This window comes from Scatophagus argus, chromosome 17 (genome assembly GCF_020382885.2).
Source record: "Scatophagus argus isolate fScaArg1 chromosome 17, fScaArg1.pri, whole genome shotgun sequence".
Taxonomy (NCBI): domain Eukaryota; kingdom Metazoa; phylum Chordata; class Actinopteri; family Scatophagidae; genus Scatophagus; species Scatophagus argus.
Genome location: NC_058509.1, coordinates 13423898 through 13447807, shown reverse-complemented (window position 1 = coordinate 13447807; position 23910 = coordinate 13423898). Strand labels below are relative to the sequence as shown.

Sequence of the window (23910 nt, the reverse complement as noted above, 5' to 3'; positions counted from 1 at the left end):
ATTCATGATTTTCTACCAACATGACATGTTCCTTGAGGTCTGGATTTGATTCAGAAAAATGAGGAGACCACATGAAAAAACTAGTTCTTCTTGTCAAATGTAGTTCTAGACATATAGGGTAAAAGTAGGACATCCCAGCCTTTTAAAGTTTATCCACTAATAGCTCACACACACTACATGAATTTGTCCCCTGGACGTGGCCCAAACTCCTTCAAAATCCAGGAAAAGATCTGCCAGATCACTGGGGAACACTGCGCCCTCAAAACGACTCGACCTAGCCACCTCGGATGTCATCATGTTCCTCTGTAATCCTGATGTGAGACCAGTACCAAAGGATTGTGTCGATGCCAATATTATCCTCAATGTCAGCTTGGATCTGGCATCAGCCTCCTCTTAATGCACAGTGACAGGAACCCCACTGTGAGGACCCCACTCTGTCTTCTGATCGGGCAGCCAGATGGACAGCTCAGCAGCAGGAGGGGACATGATATCAGTGTCAGCAATCAGATCTCACCCTCTGAGAGCTTGTTTATGTGTGTGCGTCCGTGGGAGAGAGTGCACAGTGCCAAGTGATTGCTGGGAGCACATGTGCTGACGGCGGTCAGAGTGTGTGTTGAAATGAAGATTAATGAATGAGAGACCTGAATGCGCATGTGTGGATGAGACTGAAAGGTCAGCGGACGTATGTAAAAGCGTGTGCAAACTTTGTGTTTACCCACAGTGTGTGTGTGTGTGTGTGTGTGTGTGTGTGTGTGTGCGTGCTGGTTCGTAGGCATGTACCTGTATGTATGAGTGTGTATATACTGTATCTTTTATGTTTTCAACACTTGTTGTCCCACAGCTGTGAGGTGCAGAGTGACATGAGAGAAACTCACAAAGCTTCACTATAATCTGCACGATTCAACAAGTCCAAAGCATCTATGTTTCCTCTGGGTGTGGTGTGTGTGTGCGTGTGTCTTTTGTGTGTGAAAAGAAAAAGGTGGAGTTGATTTGTTGCATGTGTGTGTTTGTAACAATTTTAGTTTCAAACTCGCTGACTGATAAGGATTGCTCCACATCCAACAACAAGCAAAACATTTCTCTGACTTCAGATTAAAAGTGACAATAACTGTGATGTGTACCTTACTAAGAATCAGTTGCAGCATCCAAAGAAATTTACAGCTCAGTTGGTTTTATGCGATATCCTTGGCAGATGTCATTCTCCACAAACAGTAAATCATGCTCTGAACCCCTGAAGGAGGCAAAATGTTGCTGCTCCACAAAGCCAAAGAGCATAAACTGAAAGCATGTAATAAAACTTTATCTCTTCCATACGTTTTGTTGCTACAGAAATGGACTTTGTATCATTTAATAGGGAACAATGACAAATAAGCACGTAGTGTTTTTGGATATGACCACAGCATTTTCATGACCCCTGACCTTTGAAGTAAAATTCCCGCCTCAGCTTTCTGCTAAGAAGGTTTGATGGCCTGCAACCACTGTCTTGTACTGTTGTTCCCACTGATTATCATGACACATCCGCAACATTATTGTTTCATTTAGGACAGTTTTCGCATGCACGCAACATAACAACATCACTTTTCCCAAAGTTCGCAGACTCATCCATTCCTATTGAGGTGCTGTAATAGAAAACATACACCGCAAAATAAATATATTATGGATCCACTGACTTTTCACTTTTAGTTCTTCATGAATAACTGAAGGTTCTGTTCCTGTTAGTCATATAAATATCCGATATTTAAATTCTGACTCACAGCCTTGATGGAAAGTGCATCTTAAACTTTACAACTCTTGGCAAGAAAATTAATAATCGTCTTTCCCAAAATGTCAAACTATTCTTTTAAAGTCCAAAAAAGAGAAAGAGAGAGAAAGATTCACAGTTTCATTTCCAATAATTGACTGCCCTCTGCAGTTAAATCCTCAATTCAAAATAAGTAAAGAAAAAAATAAAAACAGAATGCAGCGATGTGCAAATTCCCTTTGACCTACACTAAAAAGGGGGAGATGGTGGATTAGTCAGTCTACAAATACGCAGGGCAGACTACACAATTCATTTAAATTTCTCTTTCAAACATATCTCAGTCATGTAGAATTCATTTAATCTTAAGGGATTTAAAATTGACTAGTTTCAGTCATGTTGAGATAAATGAAAGAGGTTATTGTCGTGAACCTCCAGAGCTTTCTACACAGTTAAGGTAATTAAAACTTCAGACATCAAAAATTAAAACAGACTGTAAATATGCATCATCATACTATGTTATCCAGTCTTATCTATTTTTTTTTTTTACTGTTATTCAGTTTATCTGTCCATAAGCAACTTCAGCTGGTTAATGTGAATGCAAATGTTAGCCACTGTCCACCACACAAACATTAGCTTACCCTCAAGCATGTTTTGAAACCTTACCTGCCAACATTAATATTTCGTGAAATGTGTGTAAGTTGGGAATAGTGGAGGCAACTGGCCCAAAGAGCCACATCATTTGGACAGAAGAGGACAAGTGAGAGTTTCATTTCAGGTGACAGCACAGAAGAGCAGCAGTTCAGATCACACAAATTTTTCAATATTAATATTAATATTAATATTAGATTTATATTAGATTAGTTCCTTTAGTCAAAGGATGAGGTTTGACCGACTTCTGCTTTGATTTTGACCTCTGCTTTGGGTGGGTGGGTGGGTGTTTATTGAGATGTTTTTTTGCCTGTGTTTAAGTTTTAGCTGTGTTGCACTGTAAGGGCTGCAGTAATATAAAATATAAAAGTAATATAAAAATCACTTGAAACGTTTTTTAGTGAAAACAAAAAAGAAAATTTACTTGCACTGGAAGGAGTCATACTGAAACTGCAGTCTGTCTGTGTGTATCTGTGAGTACATTTTTTGTAAATATGAAATTTAAATGATCATAAGTGTTGACATTTTCAAGCCAAGTAGCCAACTTCTGTTTGATGCCGGTCTTGTGTGCTGTATCCATAATAAAAATGTACTACAAGTGATTAATATTACAGCCACTGCAAGACAGTTTGTCTCCAACGACAAAAGAAAGCAAACAAAGACAACAGCAAAAACAAATGGGCAACACCAGGAACATAAATTGCAAGATGTCAACACTCACAGCAAGACACTGACATAAACCTTATGAGGTTTGGAGACACGCAACGTAATTATGAAGTACAGATGTATTAGTCAAACGCCCGCACCCTGCCTCTCAGTCCCTGGTGTGTGTGTGTGTGTGTGTGTGTGTGCTTTAGAAGGGAAGTGAATGTGTGTTTCTCTGAGTGCTCTTCGTTTGCTCTCTTTCAGCAACAGCATTGATAGATGTGACAGAGCGAGGCAGGGAGAGAGGAGATCTACCCTTTTCAACGTCAGATGACTCCATTGAGAGAAAGCAGGGGAATGTCAGTCACCCCCTCACCCCCCCACCCCCAATCCCGTCCCTCCTTTCTGCCCGTCCAGTCAAGCAGAAGAAATCGGAAGTCCACTCTACACTAGTTTAGATGCTGGTTGTCATTTACTCTGGAAGCTGCCAACACTTGAAGCTTAAGGTTGAGCACTTCCAGCAGTCAGATTTGGTAGTCACTGTGTTCTGGCTAAACACAATGTCTTCTTTCTGCTGTTGCCTGAGAGATAATCTATCTGTTTAATCTTTTTTCTTTCTCCTTTTTTTGTCTCTTTTTGTCTGTATTCATCTGTATGCCCTTCCATCCATCTGTCAATCCATCCATTTATCCAACAGCATCTGTCATTTCTCTTGTCACTTAAATCATCCCTCCATTAGACCATCCATCTTTCAAGCCGCGCAGTCGTCTGCTGTTTGCTGCATCCCTTCTTCATTCATCTGTCCATCCTGTTTTTTGTGCTCCCTGACGTTGTTGTGATCTCGACTTCTCTCTTCTGGAGTTATGGTGACAGATATGAAGTAGAGAACAGCTCAACAGCCAAATGCGCTCACGTGCTTTCACAGAGATAAGGCCAAACACACCTGTGCCCCTCACAACACACAAATACACACAGAGACATGCTATTTCCCATGACCTTATGTACCTGTTCTTTTCACCTAGGTGAGCTACTGGCACGTTAGGTGCTCCAACACAACATACACTGCAACGTAAACAGGTTGCGTAACTCCTGTGGAATGAATTGCTAGCTGGGTGAACTAAATGAATAGGGAGGATGAATTTGCTATGTGTGTGTGAGAGAGACAGAGAGAAAGAAAGAGTGTATACATGGGTTGGTTGGGGTTGTCGGGGTTAGAAGCCAGGGGCCTCGTTCTCTCTCTCTCCCTTTGAAATCCAGGCCTTGTTGTCAAGACTAAGCCGTTAACATCCTTTCGTCAAAGAAATATGCACATAAAACCAAACACATTCAGAGCTCCCTCTCTTTTTCTAAGCTGTTTCACCTTTTTCAGAATGTCCTCTTTGCCGTCTTTATCTCTAAATTTCTTTTCTGACCAACCCTCTAACCCTTCTGTGTCTGTACATTTTCCCCTGACTGCAAGTTCGCACTTGGCAGCAGCTCTTTGCACACACAGATCACCTTCCCCTCATGCTCAGGCAAGTTTGCACCACTCAGAGCTCGTGAGTTGTATTTAGATTTGCCTGTGCAAAGGAGGAGCGTGGTGCAGTTTTGCAGTTTGACCAGGTGAGGACTGGGCGCTGAGAGATGAAAGACATTAGAGGTGGGACAGTAGAAAAACGGACTGTGGGGAGTGACTGAAGGTAATTTATTATTGTAATGTTTTGTCGTTCATGTATCCATCCCAGTCTGCTCTGCCATCAGTCAGTCATTCTCCTCATATCTTGTATCAGTGCTCTTTATCTCTTGTTTCCTTAGTTTGTCTGTTTGTTTGACAGCTGGGATGTCTGCCACCATGCTATACCTGTCAAAGCCCGTCACAAACCTCTTCTGCCCTGTGGGCACACACACACACATATACACACAAAAGAAAGACAGGGAAAGAGTTGGTGTAAGAGGAAGAGATTTTGCATGAGTGCATGTATGTATCCATATAATAGACAGACAGTAAATCTTCATCTAAAAAGTCTAAAAGTCTGTATTTTTTTAATAAGCATGGTTATGCAAACCTGAATACTGCTTGTTTCAGTACAAATTAAATATATCCTGCAGAGTGAGTCCTGTTAGCCTACAGTTTAAATATATATGCACAACTATCATCACAATGGCCAAACACAGTAGCTTGCTGGATTTATGGTTTATTGCAGAGATGAGTTTCTACTGGTTAGGTAGGAAGGGTTTTCCTCAAATGTTCAGCCATCTTTACTTTCACAAGCAGAAATGAAATTCCAGACTTTCTGGCAATAAGGTCGTACAATGACTGAAGTAAATCACCTGCGCATGATTTGAAACACAGCTGTGCCCCTTCAGATGGGATGTGACTAAACAGATCACCACCAGAAACGCAAGGAGCCTATTTGGCTCAGATGAATACGCGTTGAAGGAGGTAATTAATTATCAATATGGTACAACTACTGTGATTATTTATCTTATTTATTTAACCTTTAAGGTAAGCTCCATCAATTTTTTGTAAGGGAGATCTGACCAAGACCAGCATACAAAGATGTAAAGTAAAACAATACAAACCGATAATGAAATAATCATTTGGCTCAAAGTAAGTTAAGAACAAATATCACTGAAGAAGCAGTCTTTCAGTAATTGAGGCACAGACAGCTGATAGATGACTTCTTATCTGAGAGAATGTAGATGAAGTCTAAATTTGCAGAAATATTTTATGAAGACTGACTTTGTGACTAAAAGTCCACCAATGACCCAGTTGGCGCGTGGGCTGAGATGGACATCCAAATCACTTAGAAACTCTTGGTGAGCTCTCTCTACGATATTCAATTGCACCTACAGTCTGTCAGCTGGCATCAATCATCTGACCAACTGCACTGTTGTAGTCACTCTACTGAAGGTCTTGATATTCTCCTGGTGTTTGCTGCTGTCCCATCGTCTGCATGTACATGTGTGTATATTGGGTAAATATAAGTCAGTGAAATGAAAAGAAATGAGACACTCATGTTCCCCCAGTCTCTGCCAAGCTGTACACACCATCACATCAGGTCAGTACACACAGAGGAGCGAGGGTGATGCTGAATCAGATATGATGAAGATAAATGATAACATGACAACACAATCCTCCTAATATGCTGTATGGCAACAATTTTTTTTCATTAATTTCTTTAATAGAAAGCACAAAGGACATGAAGAGAATCACAAAGCTTATTTCCCAATGAATGTGTTTGTTAGTTTTAACTGTTTCTGTGTTCACACTAAACCTCTAACCACTTAAAGGCCACCTAAGCCCTCGGGTGAAATGTTTGGGCTTTTGGAAATCGGCTGACTGAGAGACTCCTTCATTAATCTGAGGCCTCTGAAAACTGTCTGTCGGTAGCCGAAGGGGATTTCCACACTCTCTGTGTCTGGTTGTGTTTGAGAACAAACCCGTTCATTAGTGTGAGGCATAAATTTTGACACGGGATCTCTCATCAGTGGCTGGCTTGACGCTGGCGTTTGAGCTGCCCCCTCATAAATTTAAGGCAGACAGCTGCACGGCTGCATGCATTCACACTCACACCTAAGTATGCCAACAATCCTCACTAAATCACTTTTAACGCAGGCCCTAGAAAGTCTGCTAACCTGTTTGCACAGTCCACCTGGTGTAAACAGTCAGTGACAGTCAGACTGGATTGGACACACAAAAGCTTTGAGCTGATGGTGTTGACACTGATGTGAAAGGATCTGACATGGTATACTTGTGTCTGATACAGTTTAGCTGATGACAGAAACGTATTGGTGTTGGTCTTCAAATTTCACCACAGTTTGTTTATTGTGCGTGTTGACTCTGATGGTGAAGCACAAAACACAAAAATAAAGACTGAAAATGATGAGAATCTGTAAAGAGATGCTGTTTTGGTGATAATTTTCTCCAATATTTTTTTTTTTTTTTTTTTGCCTGCTGCCATTGGAAATGACAATGATGAAATTGGTGAGACTGGACCAAAACATATACAGTCATCCTACAGTCTGTAGGACCAAAACAATGTCTTACTGAAAGCTCAGTAAAGCAGAGGGGACCTGTAGACTGAGGTGATAATAAGATGATCCAACAAGAACGATCAACTGGAGCATGATGTGAGAAACAAAGATAATTCTTTCCCTTCAGAATTTTTCAGAACATTAAACATATTCTAACACTGGAAACCAGTGTGCTGTTATATCATACTACAGGCTTACAGCTCAGCAACTTAAAATGTTTTCAATGGTTTACTTTCGTAGAGGCTCAATGAATAATAAGTAGGTGATACATGTAATTAGGAAATGCCCGGGACTGCCAGCAGAGGATGGACAGTGCGTGCACCGATGGGCTGCTTGATTGCATGTTTGTAATGTGCATGTGTTGCCTGTACTATATTTACATGCATCTGTTGGCGTGCCCATGTTTGTTACTGTGGGTTTGCTTTCATGCGGGTTCAGTGCTCTCACTTTCAGGCTGCTTTACTGTCATGCTATTGCGTGACATGACTTCACTGCATGAAGACTTACCACGCCAAAGTATAGACTTGTCATTGCTAGAGAGAGATCTCTATCTCCATAAATCTACCACGCTTCTGAGCTAAAGCAATGCTGGCTCAAGTTTGCTAAACAGTTCCACACAAGTCAAAGACTTCTGCCCCACTGTCTTTGTTTCATTTTCCACTGCATGATGAACTGACTGCTGTTATGCTCTTCTGTGTGTGCATCTGTGCTTGTGTGCTGTAGGGATGGATGTTTGCATGCATCCACACTCCCTTTTTACCATCCTCTCCCCTGCTGCTGTAACAGTTGCTCTTGTTTCACCATTGTTTCTCAGAAAAACACCACACGTGTTCACATTCCCACTGTAGCAGCCTGATTCAGTCACCGCCTCTATTGTGTCAGCTCATGTTGTGAAGTGGATTGTCTTCATTCATATTTTCATACACTAATTCTAATATTATGCTGATATAAGACTGCCTTCCTGCTGTATTCTGGGGCCTCTGGGGGTCCTGGAGGTACAGGGGTCCCCTCTCCCACTCACTCTCACCAAGACCAGATGGCCCTGGCTGGGCTGGGCAGCTTGAATGAACCCCCTATTGTCTCTGGATGTAGCGTAGCCGCCTAGCCCAGATGGCATTTGTACCTTTTGTGTCTAGGCTGACTTTGTGCAGAGTGAGACAGTGTGTGCTGTCTGCTTCGGTGGGTGGTAGCCCTCTGCTTGCTTTCATTAGCTCCTCTGTCTCTGTCTCTTTGTCTCTCACTCTCTTGTTTCTCAGTGTGTCAATTCAGTTCATCACAAATGTGCTTCATTAGCACAAAGGTTAGTGAACACTGCTGCAAAAGCAAACATAAAAGTTTATGTTACTAGAACAGCTTAATTTGTATTCATGTGTCCAAAAGTATGTGGACATCCAAATGACACAAGACCCTCAATTCCCTCATGCACAGACTGATGTTTACAGTCTGTGCTTGGTCATACTGAAACAGTAAAGGATCTTCCCCACGACAAAACTGTGAAAAACAGCACCTGAACAAAAGTATAAAATACCCACAAGCACATACTTTTGGTCATATAGCATGTTAAAATTGGCCCATGTGTTAGCTGATAGGTAACAAGATAAGAACAGGAATGCCATACATAGGTTCATAATTTAAGCTTGCCACACCACACACCACTTACTTAAGATTAAGTTCACTATGATATTTTACAGTTTATGTGTTATATATATTGTGTCATATGTTTAAGTGTTTTTTATGTTTTATCTTAAGTATATGTTTGTTGAAATTATGTTCATTTCCATTTACTCTTTTGACTGTAAATGCCCCCACAGTACACATCTTTAGCACGACTCTACAATAACCAAAAATCCCTCACATTTCCTTTGTTAATGTTTAAATACGATGTATAGTTATCTGATTTTTTCATTGTTATTTGCATATCACTTTTGACCTCAATATCAAAGTTCATTTTTGAACTTGGAAAACATAGTGTGACAAAACAATCTCAGCTCATGGCCCACTTGCTAGCTATTCTGGTGCTTTCATCCATAACACAGCAGGTTTTTCAACTGATCTGTTGACTTGTGAGCTCAATAGCTGTTGTGATGGCAGCCAAATCACTTTTACTGCTTTTTAGTTCGCTTGATTTTAACACAGACAAAAAGTTGGACTGATTAAGACCATGTGGCATGGTTGAAAGCTCAAGCAGAAAAAATAGTGAGTGTACCTTGAGTTTAGGTTGTTTTGTCATACAACCTCATAGGTGGTAGTAATCGTAATGTAGAGGCACATTTAAAGCGGGCAAACCAGCATATGTGGTTAATAATCATCATGAGGTATACTCATTACAATGTGACTGTGCCACTTAACATTTTGGCCCAACTTATTCAACTTCATTATTCCACTGCTTGTAATGTTCTTCTTTCTTTATGTGAAACTATGTCTCCAGACCTAAATAATGTCAGGTCATGTCATTTAACAGGCATTAGCAGACATTAATAGCATCCCTCTTCAGTGTGTACATGCATCTCTGTGTGTGTGTGTGTGTGTGTGTGTGCATTTGTGCTCTTGCACAGCCTTCCAAACATGTTGTTTTGTTTAAGAGGTTTTGTGGAATTCGGTATTCGCGGTGGTTGTTGCTTGTTTTGCTGTTTAAAGCTGCATTTTTTCCCATGCGCAGGCTTAACATCTAAAACCATACAGTACTCACATACACACACGCATGCACACATTTCTCTTGTTAGTTGGTTTGGCTGTCCGTTCTCATATTCTCAGAGCAATAGAGGATGGTTTAGGTGGTGACGGCTCTGAGAGATTATAGTGGTGATCTGACTGTGTAGGTATCTATTGCTGAGATAGACAGAGATGCCATTCAAATTGCACGTGATCTGTCATGTGTCATCTTCAGAGAACCGCAAAAAGTAGCATCAGTGCACTGCCTCGCTGCCCCACTCATTTCCATGTAACAGCTAATTTACTGCTCAGATCAAGTCAGATGCCTAATGAATCTACACATCTATGCTAACACAGATCTCGGACCACTCGGATTGTGTCATAGGGAGGCATCATGTGCTACTTCATGGCCTCAGGGGCCTCCACAGCACAATGCCAGGCTTCAGAGTGCTGGCTAAATCCCCGCCAGAGACAGACTGCCTGGCAGACTGGCACCTCAGCAGACTGTATTTACAGCAAACTCTGGAAGAAAAGGATCCGATAACCACAAGGAATATACACAACGCATCAATCAGCAGGCAGGGAAGGCAGGGAGGGAGACAGAGAGAAAGGGAGTATGGTTCAATGTTCAAGTTTTATTGGTGCTCTTAAACCTCTACACACACACACATTTAAGCATGCATACTTACACATATAAGACACACACACACATAGTTTTTTTTTCTGGCAGGGGATGTGGGTTCACAGAGCAGTCTGGTGTTTCAGCTTCAATCTTCCACTCAGCCCAGATCAAATACACCGACTGGCAACTAAAGATGATGTCACTATCCCACAGCTGTCCCTACCACTCAGTGCTGCACCACTCTGTGTGTGTCGTTGTGTGTCACTTTGTGTGTATGTGTGTGTGTGCGTGTGTGTGTGCGTGCGCGTGAAAAGCTCTGCTGAGGTCAAATTGGACTCTCTCGTTCTCTCACTCTCTTTAATTCTGTCTTCTTTCAAAACTCTGGGGATCCTACGGGCCATGCTGAAAGCTATGGTCCAGATCAAGTTCCCTCTGACACACACACACACACACACACACACCACACACATGCACAGTCTGTATACTCCAATTCAAGCTGCCGGGAATGGCATGGGGAGAGAGTGGGAAAGGGAGGGGAAATGAGGGGAAAGTGGGGATGCTTTTACCATCACAAACCATCAGAGATTAAGGGTATTTTATTCACACAAAACTGGTCACATACACACTGCATACTGAGCACGTGCACATGCTGAAACACAGTGAAACTCAATATGGACAGTATTACTTGAGTGCTGTTTTGAAGCACGATGCCTTATTCCCTCTATTTTGTCAAACATAATTCTTTTTCTCCTCTGTTTCAAAGCAGTTCATTTGCTTTCCCCTTAAAAAGAGACTGAAGAGCTGAAGGATAGCAAGCACGATCATGGTGAAAACAATCACTAATAAAATTAAAGCATCTGTATGACAAATAAATATTATTGAAATATCCAAAAAAGCTTCAGATCTCGTACGGGGGTGTGTCTGTTTAAACTAATGAATAAAGCATGTACATTCCTACTCACTTGACTGCATTCAGATAAATTAAAAACAGTTGCACCTCCTCTGTCAAGCAAAACAAATCCAAATACTTCAGTTGAATCACTAGTTCTAAATTAAAAGCTACAAGGTTTTAGAAATAAATCAAATTCATAAGAAAAAAAGGTCAGTTCTTCTCTTTCAGCTCAGCTCAGTTTTTCTCTGGGAATGATGTGATTGCATGTAAAGAAGAAATAGTCTCTGCTTTTTATGTGCATATTATTTTTATTGGCCGAGGCTTTGATGAAGAATGTAAGAACAAGGCTTTAATCAGCTAGCGCTATTTTGATGCAGATGCTTCCTTTTTTATTGAAGCCAGATACACCAAATTTCCTCTTGATTCTGTGGGCCGGTTTTCTGATTTCACTGTTTCAAAAAACACACTGCACCCACTATTACACGTAGCATTTAGTTTTAATCAAACTATTTTAATTCCTAAAGCTAGTGCATTTTCAGTACACAAACGGCTCCATGCTTCAAATTGTGTTCATGCTGCAGTACTTCAAAGTTACATCTGAAACTTTTTAAAGAAGTTTTTGTAAATTTCACTCTATTCTGTCTTCTGTCTTACTACGACAATGCCCTGAATAATCAGCACAACTTTTCTACCTTCTTAGCTGATCTCACAAAGGTTTTTGGAAACATATTTACCTTGAAATCTTTATTTTACATATTTATTTAGAATCTGAGAGTTTCTAGATTGGACAGTGGAAATGGTAAATAGAGATAATTTGTCAGCGTGAAATTTCTTGGATGCTTTTTATGCTCATCACTGATGCATGATGCACCTTTTATATGCAATAATATGTCCTTTATCAATAGGTCACTGAAAACATTGTCATGGTTTGTCTAAACTGTAATTTATTTATTTGTTTGTTTGTTTACTTATAATGTTTAACTTTTAGAGTACATTTTGGATATTTTTTTCTTCTTACACTCAAACAGTATTATTATATACATATGAGAATATTTATATAGAAAGTGTAACAAAATTACACAAAATTCTCCATAGACAGAGATAATTACACACCAGCATGCAGCACAACATAATATTATAACCAAATACCTAATTTCTGGATGTTAACTCACCAGAGGCTGAAAGCTTCCTGGAAGTGAAACACGAGCGTTTATACTGTAACTGAATGCAATTAAGTGCACTTCAGTACATGTATTTAAGCCATTTTCTGATTAGAGAACTCTTGTAGAACAACTCTTTTGTTTTATCTGTTTTTATCAAATTAAATGTTTTGCATGGTTCTCGCACCACTGCAACATGCAGTACAGACTGAATGTCTACATACACGGCAGCCTAACCGAAGTAGCATAACACAAAGTACGTTTTCCCATTTGGCATTACAGAGTAGAAATATGCAAGAGAGTTTTCAATAAATTCCCTTACACCACATTTGTGTGATAACAATGCAATTTTCTTAAAATAATAAAATTTTATATTATCTGTACTGGTGTATGAGGTCTCTCTGCATTCAACCAAGCCATTTTCTTTGGCCTCCACTCCTCAGTGTTTCTGCACAGCACAAAGACACACTGAGAAATGACCTCAAAATAGCTCTGATTAAGAAAAGATATATTCCTTTGAAATCAAATTCTGATATTTTTTCCTCTCATGTTTTTTCTGAGCCCTGCCCCGCCCCCCAACCCCACTCAACATAAAGTGAGCAGTAAATGAATCAAGGCAGCACATGTTTCCTGTCCCTGATTTAGTGCATGGGAGTCTCATGTATTCAATTAGTGATAATGTTGAACAGTCACATGTCCATCATTATGGTTGGAGCAAAAGACACAAGCATTTCTGAATTTCTATTTTTTACTTGAGTCTGATTTCTTCCACGTGGCAAATTACAAGTGGCTTGGATGAGGCCACAAATACGCATCTTGGAGTAAAACAAATTTGATTTATGTGTGTTTTTAAAAAAACAATGCACTGTTTCACTCTCCTTCTTCTCTCTCTCGCCGCTTTGCTTTAGGCGCTGTGTAGGGTTCAGCTGTTACGGTGGGGACAGGTTGGGAGGTCACCACGCAGCTCTCCATGTGGGTGTCTAAGATGACTTTTGACCTCCTCTGACCCACTCAGCAGCAGCCAAACTGGCCATCCAACTGGGAGCTGAGAGAGGGCCCAGAGGTCAGGAGAAACACTGAGAGAGAGAGGGTTTTCTCAGCCTCTTTCTCTACCCAGAACTCTGTGCTTCCTTTTTCTCTCTGTCTCACTTGGTCGTCATACCACTGTTACTGAATAAATACTGCTTACAAGCCCCTAATTTAGCAACGAGCGTGAAGAAAAAGATGATTATTTTCTCACTGACACCAGTGTCATTGGGATTTATGCACCTGGGTTTAAAGAGGTTTCCAGGTCCCAAGGATCATGAAAGTCACTCAACAGATAAATGGCCGTGTAAACATTCAAATCAAGTAGCAGAAAAAGAAAACAACAAAATGTCAGGTACTTGTGTTTTTTCCCACCCTAAACAGCAGGACTTTCTAAATCAATCTACCATTTTGTTCTCTACTGTAGTCTTGTTCTTTGCTAATCTATTACTATAAGACAACTTCTGTCATATTTTATACAAATTTCTGTATTTTCTTTACACATAACACATCTTCCCCTCACTATTTCTTTCATCAGCGGATTTTTTTGCTTCTTTCTGTGTTTTATTGCTGCAGCTCAGTTGCTCTCCTTCTCCCTCATCCACGTGTGATTTATCTCTTTACACTTGAACGGACCTTTAGCATTTATGATTGGGAAAAAGAATATATCTTATAATAAAAACACAAGACAAAACATACGCCACGGCAGATTTTGCAGCCAAACCAACGCTTCTCTCACAAATGCACACACCCCTCTCCCTGGGCCCCTTGTCCTCCCCTCATCCTTCCCATCCTCCCCCTGCCCTCTCTCATCAAGGGTCATTTGCTCAGTTTCCTGTCTCCCTCTCCTTGCTTTTCCTCTTCATTCCTGATTGGTGAATTTATGCAAGTCTCTGATTGGCCAATGTTTTCACTCCTCCCCTTGCAAACCGTCATCAAAACCCCTCCCCATTTTTAGGGACACTCCTTCTTTTCTCTAGAACAGCCTCCTCCTCTTACTCTCTACCTCTTCTTAGGTGCTGCTCCTCTACACGCAGAGAGGAAGGACGTTAGAGCGCCCCCAGGTGGATAACACTTTTTACAATGTGCACCACGCTGTTTAAAGACTTAAGCTATTCTGCATAAAGTAGAAAAGAAGATTAATTTATTTGATCAAAAGCTCAAAACTGACCATAATATTGAATTACTAATGAACAGAAAAATCATAGTTTCTGACACAGTCAGTATGAACAAATCTAGGACTAAGCCAAGCCAAGAGCACCATCTATTGGTTTAATGTGCAAACTGTGACTAAAATCAGGGGGGAAACACAAACTGAATTTAATATTTTAAGTAAACTGGGCAAACCAAGAATCATTCTTGTCAGTACTTAATGCTGATCAAAACTGGCTCTATTTCACAATTGAAAATATGAATACAGCAAAGCCTCAGCGTACTCGTTTGCATGATTTTTCAGTGTGAACTTGGACTTTGTAGTTTATTTTCAGACAATCATGTGGTGCCATACTTCTTCAATATTCCAAACCCACAGCTGAAAATAATCCCTAACAAATGCACTATTTACTCCTGTCTGAGTTACGGTTCCTAGAAACTTCAGTGCACACCTATTAGTAAAATAAAATGTTTAATTATATATTCCTGACATGTTTTTATAGTCTTATGTCAGCGGTAAAGAGTCTGGCTGGGGCTGAGAGCCACTGGCTAAGTTGGAAAGTTTTCACAAAGACACAAACTTCTTGATGTTAGTGGTCTTTTCTTGGGACTTCTTGACAATAACAAAAAAAAGTAGAATGTTGCCTGCCTTGTCTTTTAAGTAATATCATGTCTTATCCTGTTCCTGTACTGGTTTACTGCCTGTCATAAGAAGGAAACCAAGCAGGAAAATTTAGTGTCTTTTCCTGAGGTACTTTCGGTGGGGGGGGGTTGTCAAATTCTGCTTATGGCCCCAAGAATACTCAGACCTCTGCATGTGTAGCAGGTTAAATACTTTAACATGAAACTCTCTCTTTCTCTTTCTGAGGAAAGATATGTTCAGAACATACCACTTCCTGTGTGGCTCCACATCCCTACCCTGAACTTGCAAAGTTTTTCCACAGCCACTTTCTTTTAATGGATGTGGTCACACATCCAACCACAACAACACATCGCAAAATGACACATGCTGCAGTGTGAGCCTGTGTGTGGGTCTGTCTGCCTGGCGTCGGTACATCATAATACAGTGATCCTGCAGAAATGGATTTGATCATTGATAAAACTATAACCCGTCACAAGAGCTTGATGAATGTGTCTCCTCGCTGAGTGTACGGGCATGTAAAGTGTTGTGGTGATGACCCGGCTGAGTGAGGGGGAAGATAAAACTCTACATAAATCAGCTCAACGGGGGGATAACAGCACATCCACAAATCATCTCGGGAATCTGAGGGTGTCCCGGTCCTGGAGAGGAATTCTGGGAACGCTGCCAGATCCAAGACACACACACATAGAGAGAGGCAGGCGAGGATCAACTGTGTCACTGTGGCCTGTTTCATTCCACTTCCTGTTTCTCTTTGGCGCTGCCTATATTTATATTTGCCCCTCTACCAGTGTTCCTTAGTGTAGATGTCCTAGTGCTTACAAAAAATGAAATTGTAGGACAGGCAAAAGAACATTTCAGAAAAATGTAGTCTCACATCTATATAAAATACAATTTATATAAACCATGGGTGCCATGGTAAGTCAAAAACCTGGTAGGGTTGAAGCGAATTAAATCAAACATGCAGGGCTATATTTCTATCAAGGAAGCAGCATCTGTTTTTAAGCAAGTGGACAGCATATAGGACTAGAAAATAGGGGAGGGAGAGGAGGCCCAAAAGCAAGAAAATGGAAAGATGAAAAGGCCGCCGGGGTGGCAAGGGATGCACATTAAAAACATTAAGAGGAGAGAATTACAGTGGCGGAGAACAAGGTCTGTGAGGGAGTGCTGGGAGAGCTTGGTGAAAGAACAAAGAGAGCGCTTGAGGTACAGGGAAGCTCTCTGAGGATAAGACTCTGGATAAGTGTTGGAGACAGGATCGTAAATCCCAAACCCCATAGTCTGCAAGCTGGGGCCGGGGTCAGGGAGGGAGAGCGCAAAGAGAAGGGCTGAGGAGAGGTGGGAGGTAAATGATAATACAGAAAGATAGACTGAAACCATAGCCATAAAAAACATCTTAAGGTTGACCATGAATCACTAAAACCAGATGTGATTTGGGTACTGTTCCACTGAGATGCTTCTAACCGCTGTATTAACTGCTTTCTGTGCTCAGAGGTGCGACTGGTCATGGCAACATAGCAAATGGCAACAATGTCGGGGTCATGACGCATGCATCAAATTAAGGCTCCCAGCAGACTGTTATTATCAACCTGTGTCTCACACCAGGCATTCCTCACATTCTGCCTGCTCTGGACACAAATACAGATCCAGTGAGTCATTTGTGCATCTAAACACGCTATAGACACGCTTTCAGAAACAGGAATGGTGAGCCATGTCATCTCCGCTCCTGCAAATACTTGTCAAAGCTAGGTATCAGTTATCAGATCACTTAGGTGTAACAAAAGGAGAGGGACAAATTACCTTCTGTCATTAGTTTTGTTATTGTTTTTCGCTGCAGACGATCACCAGAAACACATCTGTTTAATTCCGTACTTTTCATGGGTTGAACCACACAGCCTGTGAAAACTGCTGTATACTGTGGCACTTATGCAGCTTTTTTTTCAGCCTGAGAAAACAAACTGAAAATGTCATCAGGGTTATCTTGGGTCAGACTTGGAGCTCCCATTTTTAACAGAAAACCTGCATTACAGTCTGAGGAAATGGAAAAGATGCGGGTGCTTACCAGGCACGGTTGGTTTAATGAAAGGAAGCTATGGAGATGCATTATGGGAAGCGTAGGATTCAGTATTTTTTGAGTTGAATATCAGGATCGACCTCTGCCACATCGATTTTCGACTCTTCTTTTTTAATACATCTTGTGCAAATAATCCAACTTTATGGTGGTTCAATGTTAAATCATTAGAGTAGAATTTAATTAATCAAACAACGGCAGCTAAATGACTGAGAAGATGAACTTATGCAACCGTCTCTTTCAGTGTTTTCAGTGCTACTTATTTTAGTCCATCAGTCCATGACACAACCTGGTGTTCTTGTTCCTAATTGACACTGTCAACCCGGATTTAATTAATAAAGCTTATGGTAAAGAGAGAAAACAACCTCTGCCGAACTGCACATTACAAGTTAGATCACATCTACTGAATATGAATGATGCTGCCATTCAGTATTTCCATTAACCAAGAACTGCACCTAACGAAGTTAACCTTAGTTTTCCTACTCTCAAATTCTTGCTTTGATGAATCAAAAAGCCCAACTGGTTCATTCAGCAGCCCAATTAGGACTCACATCCTTTTTCTAATATATTCTTGAGAGCTGGATGATTACTGAGACAGGAATTTACTCTTGTTTAAATGATGGCTGAAGGTAAATGTGTATGTGTTAATTTGTACACACACACACACACACACGTGTGTGTGGGCGTCTCTATAACAGGTGACGTATGTTTTTAGTGGTCTTAATATCAGCAAGAAATAAAGTGTGCTGGTGCTGTCCAGAAAGAAGGTCTCTCCTGGCGTTAACATGCTGTCCACGGTGTTTCTGTCAACACTCCTCATGATGGGACGTCTTGGGGGGGCAGCATCATCTGACTTGCAGGTCTATGGGAAATCAGTCCACAGCGATAAATCTTTGAGCACCGATGATGGAAGACACACTGTGAGGAAACAGCCACACCAACAGGTAAGAGTTACTCAGTAAGCCAGTTTATTGGAACACTGGTTTTAACTCCTTAGGTTTTCTTTTACGCTTGAAAAGATAAGGTGATCCAGTGATTTGTTAGATCATTTTTCAGTCAACTTTTCAAGCAAAAATGCCCCTTAAAAATCTCCAAAATTCCAGTGTTTGTATGATAGTAATGACGAAAGAAAGTATAATTAGCTATTCGTTGTGACCCCACACATCCTTTTACAAGAAAGTGTTTCAACATTATTGGTGAGCAACAGTTATTTCATCTTTGACAATTACTCTGATGTTATGTAAAATAATATTATAAAATGATGTTATCAAACATAGAGAGGAATATTAACAGCAAAAAATAAGAGTAACAATTATTTTGGTTATCGATTAATCTGCCATCTTTTCTATCAATTAATCTGTTTTCTCTACGCCTGAAGTGACTTATTTTAATTTCAGCTGTCCAAAAGGCTAAAAATATTGCTGTCAGACACCAGCAAACTGTTTTACATCATTGTTTGAAAGATGAACAGCTTATGAAAGTGGTTGATAATTAACGAAATATCAAAATATTCTTTAATTGGACTGATAACTGCCAGCGTGGTTTTGTTTTCAGATAAAGAGTGAAATCAGCAGGAGTTTGGATCTCCAGAGCTTTAACGTACATGTGAACCCCACCACCAGCAAAATCAGCCTCCCGACCATCGTGAAGCTGTACCCGCCCACTGCCAAACCTCTCCACCTGCATGCCAACATGCCCATGCGCTTCGGAAGGGACAGCAACGCTGGTGAAGACAGGATCCCAAATTCAAATCCAAACATGCCCCAGAGGTTTGGAAGGTCTTGGGAATTGATCCAACTGTGTGCCACGTGCCCTGGTGTCCAAGCAGCACCGAAGCCAGTGCAGCCTCAGAGGCCTGGGAGGAACCGTCTGTTCTGGAGCCTTCTTACAACTCTGGCCAATGCACAGCTACTGGACACTGGATTGCACTGGTAGACACCTCTTCTTAATAATAATTGACATATAATGTATTCCCATAAAGGATGAAAAAACTTTGATTTGCACCAAAATCAGAAATTAATGTAGTTAGTTTTATTGTATATATCCACTGAGAAAAAAACCCTTTCTTTCTCACTCCAGTTTAGTTTAATCATCCTTACATGTTTATGAGTTATGAATAACACATTCTATCTGTTCTCTTCCCAAAGGGCTGAAGATTTTGACTTTAGAACCAGCTCAGAAGTGATGGAGATGCCAGAAAAAACCTTTAATGGATGAGGATACGGGCCACCACTGAGGTCTATTAAAGCATGTAAATATCAACACATTGTTTTCATTGTAAAGACAAATATTTAAAGTTAAAATGTTCAAGAATAGATGAGTAAGTTGAAATATCTAAATTTATGAGTCCCTGTAAGTAAAGTTATATTATTGTGACAGAAAACGTGTCTTAAGCACTACTAATAAAAGTTTCAAGTGTCGAGTGTTTTGGCTTTTGTTTCAATTACTCCTACATGTATTTTTCTTAAGATTATTATTTTTATTATTTTTTTTTTATTCTGTTTGAGGGTTCTGTTATGTGCATGTGTGTCTTGCTCAAATGGGTCAAAATGGTAGGCAGAAGACTGTGGCAAAACTCGCCTCTCTCCACTAGAGGGAGACAAACAGCAAAAAAAAAGTCTAACAGCAAAAGTGCATCTCAGATAAGTTAGAACTGACCGCACAAAGCTTGCCAGGATGCACGTAATATAAAGCAGAGCCGTAATTCTTACATATTAGGGAGCCCATCCCCATAATATTCATATAGGCTATGCTCAAATTATTCCCCAATTACACTGATATAAAACAATTTCTAAAATGAGTCTGTTATGACAGCCAACCACTCCAATAAACGGAGTGTAACCTGCTCTTCCCGGCCTTATTCACAGCAGACACTTGTCACAGCAAGAAAAGGTTAATAACAGTAATAATGACTGCATTCCTTTAAGGTGTGTCAGTTGTGGGGCCCTTGTATTATGCAGCCTCGCTCGTATAGCCTGCTAAGACGCACGTTCATCATAAAGAAGCAACACGTTCAGTGGTCTTATTCCCTAATTATCCGTGGTGCTATATGTCATATCTCTGTTGCAATGCACTTTCATGTTTACTGTTTTGTGTAATCAAACGTTCTTTTTAAAAAAATATGATATTTAAGTGTTACTTAAATAATGTAATGGTCCTTGCACTTCCAAAAAAAAAAAGGGGCAAGATATAGCAGTTGATAGACGGGGGTGGGTGTTGGGGGTCTCAGGCTGTAGGAGGAGGGGAAGGTGCTCACAGGTGTCTCCAGCCCGGCAGAGCCATAAAGCCCGTGTCCACAGCTCACTGACAGCAGGCTCACCGAGGACTGCTTCAACCAACAGTACCAGCAATCAGGATCCCTAAAAACGACAAATCCTTCCTCAGTAGTAAAAATCAACTTTGGCTGTTTCATAACAACCACAGCGGCAGCCTCTCACATGCATTGTAGGCATACCTCACTCACCTGCCGTTGGAAATGAAATGGGTGTGACCCACGTATTTCAGGTTAGCTGTGTCAGACATTATTCAACCCGAGTTAGCCGCTCCCATCTGACGTTTGAGCTCTCTGTTTACTTTGAGGTTCGAGTTTGTATCCCCGAAGACAGCTAGCTTACAACTGGAAACTTCAAGCTAACTTTCTGCCCGGAGGAACTTGAACTACACAGCCCCGACAGGTAAAGTGAGACTGAGCTTTGGGTTATATTAGACTTGTTTGTTGTGTTTTCATTGCCTAGCTCAGACTCAGCTTCACAGTGTTATCATGTAGTTTCATGTTTGTGTCGATGTTTTCAGTAGCTGTGTATTTTATTAGTCACAGCGATCTTTTTTTTCCACTGCGGTTAATAAACAAACCAGTTTTGCTTCAGCTTTACATCACAAACCAACTTTTTTAGGTCTGTTTTTTTTTAAAACCTGTCAAGTTTAGCTGGTTTCCCTCTGTAAGCTAACCTGTGTTAATACCTTCAGAGGGTACTTCAGGTTCAGCTAACCTGGTATTTTTCTATCCACCTACAGTTTAATATCTTAGTAACAAACTTTGATTACCTTTCTTCTCCTTTCAGCTGCTGGTCATGGGGGACATCAGTAAAGGGAAGAAGGTGTTTGTCCAGAAATGTGCCCAGTGTCACACAGTGACAGAGGGGGGACGGCACAAGGTGGGACCCAACCTGTGGGGTCTGTTTGGGAGGAAGACGGGACAGGCACCTGGCTACTCCTATACGAAGGCCAACATCGAGAAAAGTATGTGGCTTATATACCAGACACCTCAAGTCCAGGCTTGCGAGCAGGGATCTCTTAGCTGGTTGATTTGCAGAGTAGGCCACTTAGTCGGACAGATTAAGGCAAATCGGAAACACTTACTTTGGACTTATTTTCTCTTTTGCCTTTAATTAATATGGAGGAAGTCAGTTCATGATTCCTCCTGTTTGTGGTTGACAGGTGGCGTCACACTGAGGTTTAGTCTTGTACCATTAAAAGGACAACAGTCAGCCACATTATAGGGTATGCGGGCATCACTTTGTCAAATGGTAACCTCTGTTGCATGGCCAACCTACTCTGAAACAGTTTTTAAGCGATCATCCAGAACAGTGTCTGATGATTTATTTCATGCAGTACTTAAATGGAGAGTGGAGATCTAAAAAGCAGTAATCATGTGTCTGATGCACTGCAATCCGGCTTTCAGCTTTCAGTAATATTCAGTTATATTCATCCTCCAAAAAATGCCCCCAAAAAAAATTCAACTGGGAATTTAATTTGGTTTTAACATGGTATAAGCTTGTCTTTCCTTTCTCCCATGAACATAACACACAAATGTGCATCTGAATGTTTAGCTATATGCAGTAATTGTGTCACAGTTACTGCTATAGCACTGAGAAGTAGCTTGGACCATTTATTTTCTGTGTTTGACAGTAGCAGGTAGCAGGTCGGAACAGGCCGCACAGCTCTGAGATTTCTCCTCTGACTCTGAGCTCTGCACTGACATGAGGCAATAAAACCTAAACACAGTCAGATGTGAGCCCGTGCAGATTTGTCATATAGTCTACAATTGAGATAACTGTCATTAAAATATATTGCAAACCTTTGCATTTGTTTAATGCGTGTTTGTTTTTTAGATATCATATGGGATGAGGAAACTCTGAATATCTACCTTCAAAACCCTAAGAAGTACATTCCTGGTACCAAGATGATCTTCAGTGGGATTAAAAAGAAAAAGGAAAGAGAGGATATTATAGCCTATTTAAAGGACGCCACCTCCTAATCTACTGACAACAGAAAACACACATACGGCTTTGGACAGAAACATTACATTAAAGTACAGTTATGAAGAAAACATTAGTGTGCTCTTAGTTTTAACTTTGAATTGATCATTTAAGATAGGTGGGTTTTTTTGCAATACTGCATTGTGTTACATTTTAACATTGCTGCCACAGTGTTTTTGTGTGTAGGAGACTGTTTTTGATTATCATATGAGTCAGCCTTCATCCAGACACTGCTCAGTCAAGGCTTCTTAAAGAGGCAGCCACACTTTGGGATTTTCTAATTGTTTACCTAAAAATTTTACTACTGCTTGCACAGAAACTTCACAAATTTGCCTTTGTGCCACTTTAATTCATACCACACTGTTGATCACTTATTTAGGTATATTTTTCCATTATCGCTGTTACTGAAGCTATTTTGAAAGCAAGCAAGCTGCCAATTACTTCACACTGGAAGACATTGAGCTACAGCAAAGCTACCTGAGAGACAAATCTATTCAACTTAACTGAAACTATTTAGAAAAAGTAAAAGTTTTTCTAACAAAATATAATACCAAAAAGTCAAATGCTGGCAACTGAGTTTACTGCAAATTGTTTGTAGTTTCAGGGTAACTACATAAAAATGGCAAAGAACAGGAATTTAACTAAATGAACTGCCACCAAGCTACTGCAAAATGTGGTTGTAGTAAAACTACTAGTTCAATTCCATGTAGTTCATTTGTGCTTGTGTATAGTTTTTTTCTACTGTGGTAGGCTTTAATGTTGTATTGACTGTTGCTAGACTGTCAGTTTTCTCCTTCCTCTTATGTAATGGCTTTGATTGTTATATTATTGTTATGAAGTTGCACTTTAAAATGAGTATGTATTGTATTTATTCAAAGTTCATGCAGAAGTGTTTTTGCCTTAAGAGCAGTTTGGTCAAACAGATTTGTAATTACGATAAAACAACCACTTGCAGGTTAAGGAACAATGCTAACTGTTTACATTTATATCCATTTAACTGTTACTGTTTTATACTGTGTTGTTTTTTTATTTTCCAAACAATACCTTAACCTTGACTTGGGAAAACAGATGTGGCAATAAAATGCTTGGTCCATTCTTTCCACAGTGTTATTGTATGAGGAAGTCTTGATTGGCAGAGAAGTATGTTAGAGTGGTGTAGGATGTGTATGAAAGTAGTAAACAGTGGTGAGATGTGCTGTAGGTGTGACAGAGGAGTTCACGGTGAAGGTGGGACTGCATCAAGGATCGGCTCTGAGTCCCTTCTTGTTTGCTGTGGTGATGGAAAGGTATATTATAATGCGTCAATAACGGAGAGTGAAGTTATGTAAGAACATGGAATTTTCAATTTAGTTTTAACATGGTATAAGCTTGTCTTTCCTGGTATAA

General features: G+C 40.4%; 2 protein-coding genes across 3 annotated transcripts; both read left to right on the top strand.

The window, feature by feature from the left end:
* Window positions 1-17791: 17791 nt before the first annotated feature.
* npvf (neuropeptide VF precursor) lies at window positions 17792-19657 on the top strand. The gene is made up of 3 exons (XM_046416871.1): window positions 17792-18210; window positions 18821-19197; window positions 19414-19657. Exons 1-3 carry the CDS (start codon window positions 18052-18054, stop codon window positions 19481-19483), a joined length of 606 nt encoding a protein of 201 aa, XP_046272827.1. The 5' UTR covers window positions 17792-18051; the 3' UTR covers window positions 19484-19657.
* Window positions 19658-20700: 1043 nt separating this feature from the next.
* LOC124074196 (cytochrome c-a) lies at window positions 20701-23622 on the top strand. 2 transcript variants are annotated; one of them, XM_046416866.1, is made up of 3 exons: window positions 20701-20940; window positions 21328-21505; window positions 22378-23622. In XM_046416866.1, exons 2-3 carry the CDS (start codon window positions 21337-21339, stop codon window positions 22521-22523), a joined length of 315 nt encoding a protein of 104 aa, XP_046272822.1. In that variant the 5' UTR covers window positions 20701-20940; window positions 21328-21336; the 3' UTR covers window positions 22524-23622. The 2 variants fall into 2 exon arrangements, with proteins under 2 accessions (XP_046272822.1, XP_046272823.1); XM_046416867.1 differs by lacking the exon at window positions 20701-20940 and adding an exon at window positions 21003-21159.
* The last annotated feature ends 288 nt before the right edge of the window (window positions 23623-23910 follow it).